The sequence below is a fragment of the Diospyros lotus genome, chromosome 4, assembly GCF_014633365.1.
Source record: "Diospyros lotus cultivar Yz01 chromosome 4, ASM1463336v1, whole genome shotgun sequence".
Lineage (NCBI taxonomy): Eukaryota > Viridiplantae > Streptophyta > Magnoliopsida > Ericales > Ebenaceae > Diospyros > Diospyros lotus.
Window position 1 is genome coordinate 42,251,334 of NC_068341.1, and position 19,713 is coordinate 42,271,046.

The window sequence follows — 19,713 nt, forward strand, 5'->3', positions numbered from 1 at the left end:
GATAGCCTTATAGACATCTGATGGAACTTCCATTTTAGTTTTGAAAGGATTTTACAATTGCATAAAATACTGGACACTCTTCTCCACTTTAACCATTCTATCTTGATTCTATGAGTAACATCTTCCATGATCTCTCATTCTTTTTGAACAGTTAATCCAAGATACCAAAATTGATGGTTTTGGGGGGGATAATTTGATCTCTAGGTTTCACAATAATGCCATCTACACTTTTGAACTTTCATTTGATGCACTTAGTTTTCGGCCTAACAAGTCACTGGCAGATCCATAAGGCTATAATTGTAAACATAATAGTAGTTAGTTTAAATGCATTACTATATTGTACTGTAGGTTGCTCTTCATGTTTGTACCTTTCAGTTAACAGCCTATAAATAGGCTAGGTCAGTTAGAGAAGACACACGGTTTTGAATGATAATTGATTTCCAAACTTTTCTCTCATTTCTCTCTGATTTTTCCTTTATCTCTCTCTCTCTCTGTGTAATTCTCCCTCCAAATTCTCCATATTCTTGATTTCTACCTAAAATACCCTAGCTTAAAACCTAGGAACATGACAATCACTTCTTCTTGGATGTACCTTGTGACTTCATCCATCATAAGAACAAAGAGGTAAGGGCTCAGTGCAAATCTTTGTTTTAATCCAATTGTAATCGGCAACACCTTAGTATCCCTCCAACAATTCCTAACACATGTTTTTGCTTGACATAATCCAATTGTACTCGGGATAAACTTTTTTATTGATTTCTTCTTCTTCTTCTTCTTTTTTTTTTTTTTCAAGGACCAAGGTATTTGGCCAGGGTTCTACAGTTGCTCTCTTGTTTTTTTATTCTTGAGTTACACTCAACCCCAAAAAGGTGAACATTTCAGCCCGTTATCCTTAGCAAGTTGCCTCCAAACCGACCACAACCTTTTCCCTATATTTCCATCTTTGAGCTAACCCCTAGAACCCGAAAACACAGTTGTGCAAGTAGTTCCTGCTACCAATTCTGGAAATCCATCATTCCCCGATGCATTCAAACTTTTGAGTAGGGAAGTTCTTATAACAAATTATTGAACACCAGTTTTAACTGGACAAAACAGGGTATTTTGGTGTTTTCCTCCATAAGTGGACAACCACCCCCTGAGTAGGACAACACACAGTAAGGTTCTGAGATGAAAACCAGTATCTTTAATTGGAAGGATGGTAAGTAAAGGAATCTTGCTGTTGAACTCACATTGAGTTCCAGCAACTAGAATCAGTATGCTGCAAGATGCATTTGATCAGGAGTCAACTGGTTAAAGCATACTGGGCAAAATCTAAGAAAAAAAAGTCGGGTTTCTACCCAAGCAATGGTAGAAGTTTTTTATGGTTGGACTTCCGTGTCGTATCAAGTTATGCCATGTTTGAGTGTATACGTGAGGTGTTTCAGCATCTTTTAGTTGTTCAAGTCGTGAAATTTGACTAATTTATAAGGATCCAAAAAAGCTTGTTGATAGACACATAACTACATAGTTGTGAAAAGCACGCCTCAGGCGCAAGGTGCAAGGGGCGCCAGCCCCTGAGCCTTAGACACCCCCAGACGAGGCGATCTTACAGAGGCACGGGCCTATTTGTTGAGATACGAGACGTGTCTCTGGTATCTTTAGGTTATAATTTAAAAAAAGAAAAGAAAAAGGCTAGCCCGATATAAAACCCTAAAACCTCTCGTCCTTAGCATGAATGCTTAGGGTTTCAAGCAGCCATTGCTAAAACTCTAAGAGAGAGAATTGGCAGACTATAGTCCTTGCCTTCATCAGTCAAGGCCAAGAAGAAAACCGAGAGTCGCCAGCTACTGCTTCCCTTCACCGATCGTGACCAAGAAGCACACTAAGAGCCACCAACCACTGCTTCCCTTCATCGGCGGCAACCAAGAAGCAGACCGTTATAGTTTAAATGACGATGATGATGATTATTTTATGATTGATATTGGATGTTATTATTGTTGTGCTTATTTTTTTGAATTTTTTTTGTTTGATTATGAATGGTTTATGTTTGAATTTGATGATGAATACTTGTTAATTTATTATATATATATATATTTTTTATCTTTTTAATTTGTCTATATTTTTTTTTCTTGGTGCGCCTCACATTTTTCGATTGTGCACCTCGCCTTGTGCTCACGCCTTGCGCCTTGGGCTCTAGGACCCCTTTATGCCTTAGTACACTTTGTGCCTTTAATAACTATGCATAACAATTAGTAGATAGATGCATTTAGCTTTAACAGCAAAGAGCCATGGATTTACCTTTACACATGCAACCTTGCTAAAAGGCTCTTTTGTGTGTGTGCGCGTCTGTGCTTGGTTATGTAATTTATTGTTAGTTGTTCTTGTTGTGGTTCATTCCCATTTTATCCCGACATTCCCTACTACTTCATCATGTGTTATATTCCTCAAGGTTTTACCTTTATTTATTTGACATTCTCTTGTATTAGCATTGTCCTACATGTTGGCCATAAAAAACATTTCTTTTTTATACATTGACACAATTCCACCAGCAAAATAAATTTAGAAGTTGGCAAAATTCAAATTTCAGTTTACATTTTTTACACTGCAAATCCATATCTACTACGATTTCACTTCACAAACAAAATTCCATTTGCTCCCCTAAATCATTTGTGCTCTTACTTCTAGCAACACCTCTCTCTCTCTCTCTCTCTCTCTCTCTCTCTGCATCAAACACACAACCAGAAACCCCACTGATAAACCCTCTTCCAACCTAAGAGGGCAAATGAATAGGATGGTTCTTCTAATAACTTGGATTTTAGTATCTTGTTACATTTACGATTCGAATTGTTTGCCTTCGAAAGTTTGACCATAATTCCAATTCTTGGGAGCGACATTGTAGGATGTAACTGTGACCCTATCACTGCTGGTGACCTCGAAAGAAAGAGGCTGATTCCTCAAATCAGCATTTATGTGCCAGTTCTGGCCCCAGTTTCTGCCCATGGGAAGCCATCCTGTTCTTGAACCTTTAACCTTCACCGCCACTATGTCCCCGGCACCGGCCGCATTGCTGATCAGCACTGACATGAATATCCCCGAACCACTAACGGTAAATCGAACCCCTCCTTCCTTTATGCATTTGATCCTGTCCAACAGCCAGCCAAACCACGTAATAAGGACAAATAAATTTCTGTGAAGAGAAACAAAGAAAACCAATACAATTTGCATACTCCTGTAACATAAAGAAACAAACCAACCATCTCAGTTGTAGAATAAATAAAATAAACGGGTAAGAGAGGAAATGCACAATTAGAGAGACTGCAAGCAAGTCTCATCTTTTTATTTTTTTGGTAACTGGAACTATGAGGCAAGAGAGAGAAGGAAAAACCACTCTCCTATCGCATTCCCACTCTGCAAAGGTGAGGAAATAAGAAAAGCTTAACGCACCTCTCAACTCTCAAGAGACAAAAAGCTGATCATATACGAATATGGTAAAAGCTTCAGAAAGCACCACCATAGTTGAGTGTCATGACATTTGCTAGTAGAAGTTTTTAATGTTCAATAATAGATTGAACCAGAAAACTAACATGCACATTGGGTAAGGACAAAGTGAAAAGACTTGGTTAATTCCACCATAACAGCTGCACGGATGGTTTTCCTAGAAAAAACTACTTCAAGGATTAAAGAAGATCCCCAAATACCAAGCTATGGATACTTGATGACAAAATCTTACTAACATCCATGTTGGCTCCAGTGTAAAGCTATTAGCTATTTGTCACGGCCAAAATTTTAGCACACAACTAGTATATGTTACTGGAGATGAGAAGGCAATGAACTAGGAGTGAAGGCATGGGTAGAACCAATCTGACATTTATTAAAAGTAACCCCTAGATAGTCCCATAAGCCAGTCATGCCAGAAACTGCACTGCACCAGAAGTTTCATGGCAAAGAATGTTAGGGTGTGTTTGATACCATGGAAAATGTCACATCCAAAGAATTAAATTCCATCTTTGGTATTTGACACATTATATTTTCCATAGAATTGAATTTCATGATACAATCATTAAAGCATGTTTTTGCCTCTTTTCCATTGAAAAATTCCATCTAGGGGGAGATAGTTTTTGTTTTCCATGCAAGTTAGAAAATGTTATCTTTTCCAACTAAATGCTATCAAACACACCTTTAGGTCCGTTTTTTGTTTAGAAAACATTTTTTAGTTTTCAACTCCAATTTTATAACTAAAGATTTCCTAACATTTTATGTTTCAAAAAATCATAGCATTCATTTTTAGAAAATTTAGAAAACATAAAAAATGATGTTTTCTAAATCATGGTATAAAGTTGAAAAATTAAATTAAAAATTTGGTTTTCTATTTTTTAATGGATTCAATTATTCAATAGAAAATCGGAGTTAGAAGACAAAATGTTTTCTACAACTGAACAAGCGCTTGTTTTCCTTGTTCTATTCTCCTTTTTATTTCACATTGGAAATATGTTCCCCAAAAAAACCGTACAGGACCTAGATGAAAGAGTTGTTTAAAAAACACCAGCTTCTGAACACTGAACCAAACCATTTCAACACGCCTGTGAATTATGACAAACGGGAAAAGAAGATTATTCTTCAGGGCAGCCCTTCTCCCTAACCTAGTAATTACTACAGAAATTGTTCCAAGTAAGAATCTCCAGTTGAATCAGCAAAACAGTAAAAAAAGCAAGCAGTTAAGGACCCAGCATGACAGTGAAAAGGAAAACCAACTCATTAGATACAGCTTACAGGATGCCAAATATAAATCAAAGTTAGCAGAAAGCAGCGCACTAGGTGCTTGATTGTATTTCAAGATTTTTCTTCTTTTTTTTATGCATTAAAACAAACACCCAAAATTGGGTGAACCCAAGAACGACAAAAGGCCAAAATAAAAAGGACAAGCCTCAAAAGATGCTCATCAAGAAAATGAGTAAAAGAGGAAAAAAGACAACAGAATAAAACTATTGCACCATTAGCACAAAGAGACGAGAATGAAGCCTTAATGCTAAAGGTCGATTGCTTGATGCCCTCAAAGGCTCTCCAATTTTTCTCTCACCAAAGATTCCATTCTCCTGGATGGATCAAAACATCCATTGCCTATCCCTAGGGTAGTAGTCATGTCCACAATGGCAAACTAGGACAAGAGCGTCAAAACCATTGTTCACTTTAACCTAGTGATACCCTGACAGTGGGAACAATGCCATCTGTGCACCATGGAACAGGATGAACAAAATTTTTCCATATGGCACATGAAGGGTTCTGGCAATAGACTACTGGTGGTGAAGGACTCAATGCCTTTCAAAAATTTGAAGCATCACTCTAGCCTTAACTTGGCTCAGTTACATACCTAGTAATTATTTGTTGAGGTTTACCAACCAAAACATCCTAAATTCCTTAAAGTTATCCTTTTTCATTCTTTAACCTAGCAAAAATTTATCACTTATTGGTAGCTTCTTGCTTACTAGTTTTCTTTGATTTATCACTTATTTGTTGGGGTTTTCAAATTTTTCTATGCTTTGTCACAAACAATGGTTAAGCATCAGAGTACCAAGACACCCAAATCTACCAAAGAAAGGAACAACTAAAGATTAAGTAAAATTATAAATGCAGCCACCCGAGACATTTTTATTGGCATTGGTCCATGTGTCCCATTGCCACCATGAGAACTTGGAAACAAAAAAGTGATACCATGGACATGTTGAGAAAATACTTGCTATCATTGTTGTACCACGTCATCAAGATAATGTTGCAAGGGGGGAAAATGTACCACATTATTAAGTATTGTAATTGTTGTTGTTGCAAGCAAGCAACCATACAAAAGAAAAATTGTCAACAAAGGGAGAAAATTAGTGCAAGAGAACAAAGATATATATATATATATATATAGAGAGAGAGAGAGAGAGGGAAGAACAACAACATCAGAAGCCTTAATCCCACTAGGTGCAGTCAAGTTGATAAATTCTAGCTCACCAATTAACTCTACTCATAACCATATTTTTTGTAAGCATTATATCTCATGTTAAATGTAAAGGTCTCCCACTAAGTTGTTTTCAGTATTTTTCTACCTCTTTTATTAGAAACTTCTTCCATACTATTCACTCACACCATAGGTGTATCTATTGGTTTTTTCTCATATGTCCAAAACTTCAAACCATCTTATTAATAGTATCTCATCTATCTCATCTTCAAATAGGAGCAAAAAAAAAAAATACTACCTACAAGAAAGTCTCATCTAATAAAAGGAAAAAAGACACTAAAGATGAGATAGAGTGGTCTTTAAAAGACAAGATAAGATTGAAGTGCAAATCTCTCCCTTCATACAAAAACTTTTGACTCACTAAACCTCAAAAGATTCAAACTCCCTTCATGTGAAATGTCACATAAAGCACAAAGAAATCAGCCTCCAAAGACAATGCAGCCTCATACTTATAGGAGCACAATTCCAAGAGTCTAGAGGTATAAGCACTATGGTTGGCATCGCTACTCTACATAAAAGGGGTATCCCAAAAGCACTAGGCTCCCTCTTTGTAAGGATCAAGAAAGACCCTTATATGGTATTACCATTATCTTCTATAAGACCCTTATAGATACCTAAATGCCTCCCACCAAATTTTTCGTTGCATTTCTCTACTTCTTTTGCTAGATATTTGCTTCATTCCATCCACTCCTTAAAGACACCTTTATGGGTCTTCTTCTCAAATAACCAAACCAGCTTAATCATTGTTTCACACATCTTTCTTCAGTAGGAGCCAATTCTACCTTATTATGAATTATCTCATTTCTAATTTTATATTTCCTTGTATGGTCATACATCCATCTTAACATTCTCATCTCTATTACGGTTATATTTTGCACATGTGCACATATTAATGCTTTACAACCCAACAGTATGTGTCATACAGCGAAGTTGATCTTATATAATTGTCTTATAATTTTTTTTTTCTTTTTTTTAATAGAATGTTAATCACATAAAAGGCCAGATGTAGTTTTTCATTTTAACCATTATGCATTAATTCTATGAGTAACATCGTTGTTAATCTCCCCATTTTTTTTGGATTGTTGATTCAAGATTTCTGAATTGATTTTTTCATCATATAATATTACTATACATAATGTAGAATAAATTATCTACAACTCCCCATCTCTTTCACACATATAGCACAAATTAACAACTACATAACTCCTATTTCTCAAATTAGCAAAGGTAAGAATAAAACCAAGAATAGTCGTCAAAACAAAGAAAGACACTCTAGAGGGAGCTTTGACCTCTACAAAAATTGCCAATGAAACACCACTCACCTTTGCCACACATAGCCTCATAGGAGTATATATATATATAGATAGATAGATAGATAGATATTGCTCTTGCAATGATGAAAGCCACACCCATCTGTCCTCCTCTACCCATTTCATAAATACAAACAAAGGATCCTGAATTGTGAAATTTTGGAAGAAAACACAAACCTTATTGCTAACCATGCTCAAACGCTATTGGAAGAAAGCCATATCAGGGCCAGGAGCCTTATCCCATCTCATACTTTTCAATGGCTTGTTGGGTTGTGCCTCTGATTTTGAAGCCCAAAGCATTCTTTGGCCCAAATTCCTATTTAAGCCCATTTCCTATTTGCAGTCCTAGGGTTTTGTCCCTTAACCTTTTTAAATAGGAAAGGTTGCCATCTCTGTAAATGTGAGTGTATGAGGAAACTAAGGTTTTGCGGCCTTGCAGCTTGCTCTCCCCTTCTTGTACAGAACCTTTCCGATCATAGCGGATCTTCCTCCCCTCGCTACCATGGACGGGGGTTTACGCCAAACCACATAAATCTTGTGTGCAATCTTGAAATCTCTGTGTTCTGTTCCTTCTTCTTTTTCATATACACAAAAACACAGATACATACATACACATAGCACAGTGACTTACATGACTCATACCATTTTCTAGTCTAAATAGTAGTCTCTCCAACCAATCATGCTATCTCAACAACAAATAATTAAATCAAGCCATGGGAAGGATGCCATTATACTTTCTTCCTCAAATGTAAAGAATTTTATATAGCTCCACTACCTTATACTTTCTTCCTCAAATGTAAAGAATTTTAATAGCTCCACTACCTCTATCTCAAAATCCTCTTCCAGGCTTCACCACCACTAAAAATCAACAAACCAAAACAATTGAACCTTCTATGTGCTTTAGTCATTCTACCAAAAAACTTATGTTCACATCATCTTCATTTAAGAAATTCACTCTATATTTTTACTTCTAACTCACTTCTTCCAATATCCCTCAACTTCTTCTCTAGACAAAGAGACTCCATGCCAACTACATACCTCCCTTAAAATCTAACTGTTTAATACTTAAGAGAAACCTAAGTATCCTCAATCTAATTTTTCCTAGGACCTCTTCATTACAAATAATAAATTATTAAGGTCTTCAACTAAGAACGTAAGTTTCTGTGGTAAACAATTATTGGAGAGGGAGAAAACCACTAACTACTCAACCAATTTATAATAAGATAAAATCAGGCTATCTTAACCAAATATTTTTAGACCTAAATGGTTATGAGCAATCAAGTTATAGAAGAAAGAAATAGAAAGTGAATGCATATATCATTTCCTTATTTCATTAGACAATGATAAGAGGAGGAAATATTACCACACTTGATTGATTAGGAAAATATTTTGACATAAAGTTGAAAGAATAGGTTCAGTACATAAATTTCAAAATGAATAAGTATACTCGTCATCTGAAAAAGGATCATGATAGAGAAACTTCACTTCCCATCCATTTCCTTCCAATTATAAAATGAAAGAAAATACAGGGTAAGGAAAATGCTTATATCTCTCTAGCTTTACAATCTCTTCAGCCTCCCTTTTCCCTGTGAAAACTTATCCAAATCCTTAAATCAAAATGGGATTCTAAAGTCTCAATAACCATTCCCCTTCAATCTAAGCAGAATGCAGATTTGAGCCTGCTTGAAGTTTCAAATTCTAAAATTTGCCTTCAAAGACGCAAATTTAGGAGTTATCCGAGTTAAGATGAGTAATATGGCCAAATTTCATTACGATACCTTTGATGAGATGGGTAACTTGCTATAAAGGTAGTACCCAACGGTTAACATGACTGCAACATAAAATCATTGGGTGAGAACATTACAAGGGGCGGGGAAGAAGAAGGAATTCTCAGGAACATAGCCTCCAAATTTAAAATTTCAGCCCCATCTATTTCTTAGTGGAACTTGTAGAACGCAGGTATAAGAAGAGTTGCATTATTAAGAAATTGTAGATACGACTATGTATATGTCTTCCCACTTATTGTCGTGCTATTCGGGACACCATGGTCATGCCCAATCACAATTGCAAATTTTCATTTAAATACATTAAACAAAAATTTCAAGCATGATAATTTTTTAATAATTCTATATTGCTCTAGCCAATAATAGAGTGGGTCTGTTTGTTGCAGCTTAAAAGCTGTAACTTTTAGCTTCTAGCTTCAAAAAAATTGAGATGTAGTGTTTGTTTTAACTTATAGAATTTTAACTTATAGTTTCTATTAGCTTTTAGAAAGGGTAGAAGCTAACCTTTTCAAAGCTGGGGTACCCCAACTTTTACAACTTCTGCTTAAATAATTACATTTTTGTGACAATTTTGCCCTTATTTTTAACAAAAAATTACCCTCTTGTCTATGCAATCATGGGTTTTTCTTCTCCACCGTCATTTCCATTTTCAGATCTCTTCTTCTCTCTCACCATCTTCCTCTCTCTCTATACTCTAATTAATTTTTTTATAACACTTGAAACTTATACATATACACTAATTAATTTTTAAATTATCATTCTATAACTACTAAGGGTATTATGGACAATTATACAAAAATAAGTTATTTTACAGCTTATGATATCAAACACCACAACTATTTAACTACAACTTCTAAGAAGCTGCAACAAACAGGTGCACAACTTATTCTAAGTTTTATAAGCTATAATCTAAGAAGCTAGAAGTTATAATTTCTTTAATTAAGCTACAACAAACGGGGCCAGTATCTTTTCCTTATCTACACTATATCAACATACACAACTAAAAAATTCGTATACTTGCCAATTCTTGGGATATCCAGAGTCTACAGTTATGTAGCAGTTTAGGTCTTCAACCAAACTAGCTCTTCATCTCTGCCATTTTATTCTCAAATCAAGCAATCAATACACATAAAGAATAGAAACAAAATAAAAATAATTTCACGAAGTAGGAGGGATATATGCTGGAGATAATTTAAATACTAGGGTTTAGCTCCCAAAAATGAACCAGATTCCCTAGCATCCCATGTAACTATGGTCGTGTGATCAACACCAAATGGGGACCTTGTTGCTCGGAATAAACCACTCATAACAATATGCCGAGGAGGTGGAATAGCCCGACGGCGCACGTTACATCAAAATGTAGGAGGAGACAAGAATGGGAATTAGAACTAGAAAGGGCCGAAGAACAAAATTGTTTTTTTCTTTTCTTTTCTTTTTCGTTGCTACTCTTCTGGAAGAGCATTATTAAGATATGATCAGTTACGCTCCAGTTGGGGTAACTGGATAATTCTGTCAAAATGTTACTCCAGTTGAAGCGAGGGAAAGCGACTGTAATGTACCTGCGATACTGAATAGGCATGTTACCAGCTTTCCAAATCGCGATCTTCTCGAAAGCTTCAATAGGCAGAACGAAGTGGCTGTTGGGAGGGTTACAGTGACCGCCGCCATCGGCCGGAAAGCCGAAGTTAGGTGCGCAGAAGTTCGTGGCGGTGACGATGATCGACGTGCCAGGAATACACCACCGGATGTCCTCCACGCACCTGACCTCGAAGCAGGCGCCGCAGATCTGGCCGCGCTCGAAGAGCGAGGTGCTCAGCCCCGCCGTGGCCTTGCCGTAGCCGCTCTTCTCCAGGTCGCCGTAGCCGCAGGCTCCGCCCACCACGTCCCGCGGATCCGCCGCGGCGTAGTAGGTGGCGTGCGCGGATCTCCACTCAGAGAGCGTGGCGGTTGATGAGGACGATGAAGGAGAACGGCTTGATGACGAGTAGTGAGCGGTAACCGGCGGCGACCTTGATGCCAGTGCTAGGGCTAGAAACAGTACGAATCGAAGAAGGATTCTTAGATTTTGAATCAGACTAGCCCACATTTTCAGACACAGAGAGAGAACAGAGGGGGAAGAGTGAAAATGGGAAAGCATTCAAAGTATTTGATTCTTCTTTGCCTCGAACGAACACTTGAGCTTTCTGCGGCTTTAATTTGATATGAAGTTACGAAACTAACCTTCGACGGTAGATCTTCATCTGACGTGTCCATTTAATAATTCTTTGATTAATTATATACGTATTGTTATATTTTATTGATTAATAAAATTATTTTAAAATTAAAAATATTTTATTTTGTTTAAATAATATGTGTTTATTAAAGTTTAATCATTACCCTTCAAATAAATTTTGAATTAAAGTTTGATTTGAAAAATAATGGATTTTTAGGGGTAGTTTTATTTGCAAAGTTTGGTTCATTGTGTTGCGTTGACTTCTTTAGTGAATAGAATATGATTGGATTGATAATTAAAAGGTATTTTTAAATAATTTTTATTAATTATAATATAGATCAAAACATGTGAGATATGAAAAATATTTCAGATAAAAATATTTTATATTATGTTTATTAAATTTAAAAAAAATTACATGATTTCTTATTTTGAACTTTCAAGATAAATTTATCTTTTTCTTTTTCGAATAATTTATCTTAAAATTTATAGATAAGTTATTTTGATAGAGATTTATCTTACTCATTTTAACAAACACTATCTCGATGTATAAGAATTTCTACTTTGTAATAGTTAAGGAATTGATGAGTTATGATGCACAAAAACGTTTTGAGAGTGTTGTTTTAACGTTTTCGACATATTTTCTATACCCAAACATCGAAAAATATAAAAAAAAAACATTCATGAGCCCTTTTGTAATTTCAAAAATATTTCAAATTCATAATATCAGGAAAATATAAAAAAATGTTATCCTGAAGAGGTCTAACCAGATTTATTTTTTGATTTAAATAAGTATTTTTTATAATATTTATATTAAAAAATATATTTACAAAATACCTCTATATTTATTTATCTCCGTGTTTTCTTGCATTTTCGTCTTTTTTTTTTAAATGTTATTTTCTCATTTTCATTTTGTATTATATTCGTTTTTCATTTTCGTTTCTGTGCAACCTACTTGAGGAGAGTCGTTTTTATATATAGTCTAATTATCACTTTTAAATAAATTTATCTATAAAATGTGTTTTAATATTATAAAATTCTATCAATAAAGTAATTTTCTAAAATAGTCAATATGTTATTTGGATACTTAAAAGCTAAGAGTTAGAATTTAGAACCGAATATATTATTTGGATACGTAATTTTAATATTTATGGTGATATTTTATATTAATATGATACATAATATAATACATCAACACGTAAATATCACTTCAAATATCAAAATTGAGTGCATAAATAGAATTTTGATTTAGCAACAATTGGGTATTTGAGTAAGTGAGGAAGTCAGATTGTTTCAATTTCCACTTTTATTGTTTTTTTTTTTTCAAAAATTGGTTTATCATGTACTTTGGATAAAAATTGTGCTAAATTAGACAAATTAATTTTTTAAACTTGTTACAAAATTTAAGACAAATTTTTAATATTATCAATTCACTAATCGAATTTATCAAATTTGTATAATTATAAGGTGTCAATAGAAATCGTTATCCTTTAGACTCATAAACTTTGTTACCGTGAACTTTTCTCTTTATTTCTCTTGTCACTATTATTCGCTAACAAATCAAAAAATTTGTTGTTGACCAAGAAACCACCATTACTCGTCACAATTTGAAAATCAAACCCTACTAAAGTTTAATCTAACTCAAATATAGAGTGAGAAAGAAAAAATGAGATAAATTAAGGAGATTATTGGAAAAGATGTGATTATCGCAACAAAAAAAATCGATAAACTTGGTGGAATAGGGAAGGGAGAGAAAACTTAAAAATTGAGAGTAAAATGGCCCATTTGCACAATAAATTAACACTAATGAGGTCACAATTTTAGTTTTTATTTTTTATTATTTTGATAATGAAAATATAAAATTAGGACTTGATTATGTTCGTTTGGATTTTATCCAAGGGGTGACTTTTCTCATTGGTTCAATTTATCTAGATGTTCGATGTGTTTTCTATAATCTAGTGAGTCGTGTGGGCCCCATGATTGTGGTAGTCCTTGAACTAACATGATAACAAATTTCAAACTACTCAATATCAATAATACATATATATATATCATATAACATGTTTAAGTTTTTATTTTGTAGATGGAAACAAAAATCATACAAAATAAATTAAAAATCAAAAACTCTATCAAATGGTACCTTACTTTTAATTCTTAACTTTTTGGTTCAAATTTTGTATTTATTTAAATTTTAAAACTTAACACATTGGATGATAATTTTAATTTCAATTTTTATCTCTATGTTTTTTCTTTCCCTCTTCCATTTCCATCACGGGACACATCAAATTCTAAATCGAAATGCCATTTAGACACTATTGAATGACATTTCACGTGACACTTAACAATGATATGTTATATATTTATGAATATATACAATATATTATTGTCATAGAGTGTTAGTATTCTATACCAAAACAATAGTTCTAAATTCTAAATGGCTCTCTCAAACTAGACCAATCCAAAAGTGATATATGTCCCAACAAATTCTATTGAGACTAAGGTCACTAGTAGCGAGGAGGGGAGAGAGTGAAAAAAAAAATGAAATAAAAAAGCGTAAGTATTTTATCTTTGTTATCATTTTCAAAAATTAAAAATTTTAATAATTTTGTTATGTTATTCACATCAAACAACATAATATTTACCTGATACGAGCAAATTGAGAGGGTGTATAGACCCATGAGAAGTGGGACTCACACACATCCCTTACTAGCCTGTGTCAAGCAATAGCCAGATCATTTTTGTAAATATATATATATATTATATAATATAATATCTCTTTTTCATTTTAATGATAGAACTTCCTTGAGATTATCTCATGTGTAACAAAACTTACACCAAACTAATAAGGTTATATATGAAAAACTCATATTTGATCTATGTTGCACGGAAACGAAAATAGAAAACGTTTCTGATACGAAACGGAAACGTTGAAACGGAAATTCTTTTAAAAAAATAGACATGAATAAGGTCCGAAACGAGAACGAGAAACATTTTAAAAACAAGGAAATGGTTCATCTTAAAAGTTTCCGTACAACATAGTATTTGATCCCTATAAACACAATCCGATTTGAGTTTGGGATGGACATTCATATATTTGATGCAAATTGGGAAAAGTTGTAACTTATAGCAAGGAGTCGCCTTCTTAATTTGGGAGAGATCTTTTAAGGATAAAATTATAAGACAATTATCAAATTAATGATAGGGTGAAGAGTTTTGGTCAGCGAGGTCAATGAAAATTTTGTACTTACGAAAAAGTGTATCGAATGTGTCACTCTTATAGACTTTGGTTTACAAGCCTAGATTTGTTGTGAGGAAATCATGTCTATGTTTGTCAAACTAATGCAATCCGAGATTGGGGTTTTGCCTGCACAAATTTGGGTTTTGCAAATTGGTATCTATGTTCACTAAACATAAAAATAAAAATATAGTGCTTTTAGGGTGTAGCCTGACAATTTTGACAATCCCGTTTGAAATCTACTTCATTATAATCAGAGTATTACTTTGGAATCAAAATCAAGGGGCACCAAGTTCATTGATTTAACTCGTTCACCGCACTTTGTGGTCAGTAAGTAATGGCGCTCATAATGGAGCGTTACCACAAAAAAAAAGTTAATAAAATGGATACGGGAGAAGTTTTTAATTTCCTAATGTTCATGATTACTAAGAATGTTATTGAAAATATTTGATTTTCAGGATTCATGCAATTCTATATTTGGTTAGGTTTAAACATTCTTATAAATATTGAGTATTATTTTTTAAAAATCTTATATTGATATGTTTGGTTTAAATGTAATATTATTAGAATTTATGTTCTTTTTTTAAAATCACCTTTATTTGATTTATTTGTTTAAAAATAATAAATTACTTCTGCTATATAAAAATTGAGACCCACAACATTTTTAAAAAGTCAAAAAAATATCAATTTTTTACACATTATGTGTATATACGTGTATATATATAATGTATATTTATATAATTATAATATATATATAAAATATGTTTGTATGGCATATAATATATATTTATATATAATAAATATATATAATATGTTTGTATGGAGTTATAAAAGGATAAGAGGTGTTTTAATTTTTTTTTTATTAAAAATATTCCCAAATTCATAAAAAATTTGGATTCTTAACCCCATCCATGTAAATATTTTTATGAGAAAGTTATTTAAAAATTATTATAAAAAATTCTATTTTTTTAATTTTTTTTATAAAAAAATTATACGAATATAATCTCAACCTAAGATTCTCAATAACCTTAAAATTTTTTCCACTAACAAAGCCCCTAAATATCTTTGTTAAATCAAGAGAAAGGGATAGAGACACGAGTCTGTGTATTTATTTAATTTAATAAGATTAAATCATAATAGCTTAACTAATACCGACTTGTGTACTTATTGGGGCCAAATTATAATAAATTTAAAATTATTATCATTTGATTGCTCGTTGAGTGGGTCCCACGACAAATATCATTTGATTGCTTGTTTTTACTTTTAAAAAGTTAGAAACTTTACAAAAATTAAAAAAATAAATATTTCATTTAATTTTTACTTTCTCTCTCCTCCACCTGATGTGTCACATGCAAAAGTGCGTTAAAAGACAAAAATAAAAAATAAAAAATTCAGGAGCTCAAAATAATCTCAAATAAAGTACAAATACAATGATTTTGATATTAAAAAATATTTTAAAAATTTTACAAAAATAACACACATTATCTATAAAAATTATAATTCTACTAGATCTTGTAATATTAGAATAATTATTATTCATAAAAATTTTAATATTTTTATAAAATTTAAATAATTTGATGATAATATTTTAAATTAATAAATTTATTATTATATTTATGAAACACTTTAACGTCCGGAATCTCAGCTAAGCATGAAAGGAGTTGGTGGAAAAATGATGGAATATAAAAAGAAGTTGGTGCAAAGATGATGGAATACAAAAATAATTAAAAAAAAAAGAGAGAAAGGAGAAAGAAAGTAAAAGAAAGGAAAGTGCTGGTTGAAGATGGGAGGGTGGCTATGACGAGGATGATGGATCACATAAATAAATAGGAAAAGTTATTTTAATATTTAATTGTTATATTTTTTAATATAAAAATTATTACTGTTGCTGTACACAATAATAAATTTTTAAGTGTTTGAGAATGTCTCAATCATAATGAGAAAGTGTCGTGGAGTCTTCAAGAGACCTATAAACAAACAAATCACTTTATTTGTAAACTCTTCGATATTTAAGTCAATCTCATATCTAAAGTAAAATTATATTTTTAATAGGGTTATAAGCGTATATTTGTTAAAAGATAAGTGTCCTATTTATAAAGAGGATTAGACTTACAAGTGGAGGGAGACGCGCGATCTTCAATGGGTATTTTGGGCTTTCTTTTGGATTTGTAAGTAATGATATCGAAATAGTTGACATATGAGAGTTTTTTGAATAATTGTTGTTGAGTGACTCATAAATTCTCAAAGGATCTCTCAAACTCATAGAGAAAAGATCACGAGTGAAGTCACTCAATCTCAATCACTCAGACTGATTTGTGAGGTCACTCAATTTCAACTATTCTATCACTCAAGTGAGGTCACCCGAGTGAGGTTCCTCAAGCGAGGTCTAGGCCTTTCACCTAGGTCTATCAATGGGCTATGGAATTCTTTCTTTGTACTTGTGGTTACTATTAGGTATGAGCCTACTTTATATTAAACATAATAATTACATATATGTATATATTTTTTGATTCATTTAGGATGTTTGAATTTTGCTCGATTAATCTTCAAGAGCAAATAACTTTCTCTCTTGATGCATCATTTAAATAAATTTAGATACGAATACAATCCATGTGTACTCAAATACCATTTTTATAAATAAATAACAACCATCATTTGATGTTATTATAATACCAACCCAGATCTCTTGTGATCCTAACAATCTGAAAAAAAGGCTAATTTAGGCCCACTTGATAATTGGTAGTGTTCGATAATTGTACTTTAATTTTTGTATATTTTAATGAAATTTAAATATGAAAGACTTTTATTGTAGTGATAAAAATACTTTTAAATTTATAATAATATAGTGATATTAATATAGTGATAAAAATACTTTTAAAAATTAAATATGAAAGACTTTTATTTATTATAATAATTGTGTAAAGGCTATTCTTAATTGGTTTCTTCTCTAGCTTGTAATCCTATTTTATAGTCAATTAAAAATTGTTGTTATGTAAAGAAATCTTAGTCTTGGTGGACAAAGAAACCTTAACCCTGTTGAACAAGGAAACTAGTCTATAAATAAGATGGTAGACTTGTTAGTTAAGAAGAACAAATCACTTGTAAGAGAACAGTAAGAGTTATAAATTGGATATAATTGAGACTTGAGTTTAGAGATAGAATATTGAGTTTTGTAGTTATAAAATTTTTTACTATATAGTAATATTTTTTTTTATGTCGTCCTAACGACTGTGATTTTTCTCTGTTAGGGTTTTTCACGTAAAATTTCTTGTGTTTGAGTATGATTGGATCTTGTGTTTTTTTTTATCTTATTTTTTTTTCAACAGTTTTTTTTTTTTTTTTTTTTGCTTAAATCAATAATAAAAACTATATAATTTTCAATTCAAATTGATGGTAACAGTTGTTAAGACTGTCGAAAGGGATAGGTTTGAAAATAATTGAGAGTATTAAGTGCTTATAAAGTCAATCGCATTCGATTTGTGATTTGCTATTGCGCAGTCATTAGATCTCATATCGTCTTGATTCCTTTCGGATCCAAACAAATCTCAAGTACCCTTCGGGAAAACAAAAGTGGGGTGTTGTCTCTCAATAAGTCTTTGAATTTAAATTATTTACTATATTTGAAATGACATAATAGTGATCCCATAGGAACGTAATAAATAAGGCACCTCACTCATTTGATACTGCTTTTAAAGGGTGATTCAGATGGAGCCATGTGATTAATTAAGGTGAGATTCATTGGATGAGCATAAAGGGCCAATTATGTGCCTCGCTTGGCCTTTGGATTCACTATTGAAGTGCTAAGGTAGGAACCAAACCTCTTTTGGGACCTATTTTGTTTGGGGTTACTAACTCTTTGGGTTATTTTTATATTATTATTATTATATAAGAATTAATATGTTATGGTATAAAAAGATAAAATAAAAAAATAATTAAATCAATTAATCAACTAGAATGGATAGAACAAGAAGAAGACGTGCGAAATCCTCACGGCCCAAAAGACCCCCAAAGGACCATGGCCCGTAGCCATGAATGACCTGCAATGCCAAGGGCTCCTCGTCCATCAAGGTATGTAAGAGAATTTGGTGTATTGGCAAAATATTTCTCCAAATATGAGAGAGGTCATACACAACGCGTAAATCAGATAATTTCGATAGTTGAAAATTTTTATAAAAAAAGAATGGACAATTATATGTAAGAAATTTCATCTTCAAAAAATAAAAAATTAAACATCATCTATAAAAAATAGATGTTATCCATATTAATGTAAGTCTTCGCCAGACTATAATTAATTAAGATAAATAGTATCTACAAGAATTATAATTTTGAATCACTCCATATTTCTTTATAAATAAATATATATATATTCATTTAAAAAAATACATCTTTAATATTAGTGTAAATATTGCTATAAGATTTTTATATTCAGTATCTGATTTAAATATCAGAATATTTGTATAGAAACCTTCTCAAACTCTTTGATTGTTTTATTTATTATAGATTTAGATAATTTGACGATGACATTTTTTAACATATTACAAATTTAAATAGTTTGACGACGACATTTTCTAATTTATTAGCAACAACAAGAATTATATAATTAAATAAAAAATAAAATAAATTCCACATTATCCGCAACATTGCAAGCTAGGACTGCTAACATACACTTTTCTTTCTGCTTTATTGGGTCCCGCTAGAACCTTCCAGCTTGGGACACCTGGCACTGGCCTTGTGACCTAATTGAATCCGCCCGTCTCTACCAGAAACCACCCTTAAAAGGAAAAAACCCTCACAAAACTTGTGGCCGCCATTTTTCTCTGAATTTCCAATTTTCCTTAATTTCAACAGTAACGGCCAATAAACGAGTGGTCCAGAGGCATCCATATCCGTTACCCTCTCTCTCTCTCTTTCCCTCTCTATACAGTGACAGGTATATATATCTATCTATTGTTGGCGGACACGTGGCGGGCTTTCTGAAAGCGGGCGGCCAGTGGGTGGTGACGTGGCCGAAAAGCGCAAAGACAATGTCCACATCTGTGACCTGGCGAGTAGCTCCGTCCGCCACTCGCCCTACCGGCCGTCCGATTTCGATCCACGACTCGTCTCGTTATTTTCCAGGGGCCGTAGATATTTTACAATTTCTCATCGTCGCAGCAAAATATCACCTAATATTTCGCAGCGCGACATAATTAAGATGG

At 32.8% G+C, this 19,713-nt stretch overlaps 1 protein-coding gene across 1 annotated transcript; it reads right to left on the reverse strand.

The window, feature by feature from the left end:
- Nucleotides 1-2,533: 2,533 nt before the first annotated feature.
- Nucleotides 2,534-11,226, reverse strand: LOC127800586 (expansin-A13). Its single transcript, XM_052335286.1, has 2 exons — nucleotides 10,631-11,226; nucleotides 2,534-3,121 (listed from the first exon to the last, which is right to left on the reverse strand). Exons 1-2 carry the CDS (start codon nucleotides 11,206-11,208, stop codon nucleotides 2,812-2,814), a joined length of 888 nt encoding a protein of 295 aa, XP_052191246.1. The 5' UTR covers nucleotides 11,209-11,226; the 3' UTR covers nucleotides 2,534-2,811.
- Between the last annotated feature and the right edge of the window lie 8,487 nt (nucleotides 11,227-19,713).

Coding starts and splice junctions, on each gene's coding strand:
- LOC127800586 (XM_052335286.1), bottom strand. CDS start 11,208: ATGCTTTCCCATTTTCACTCTTCCCCCTCTGTTCTCTCTCTGTGTCTG. Junction 3,122..10,630: donor ATGCCTATTCAGTATCGCAG/GTACATTACAGT, acceptor GCTGTTGGACAG/GATCAAATGCATAAAGGAAG.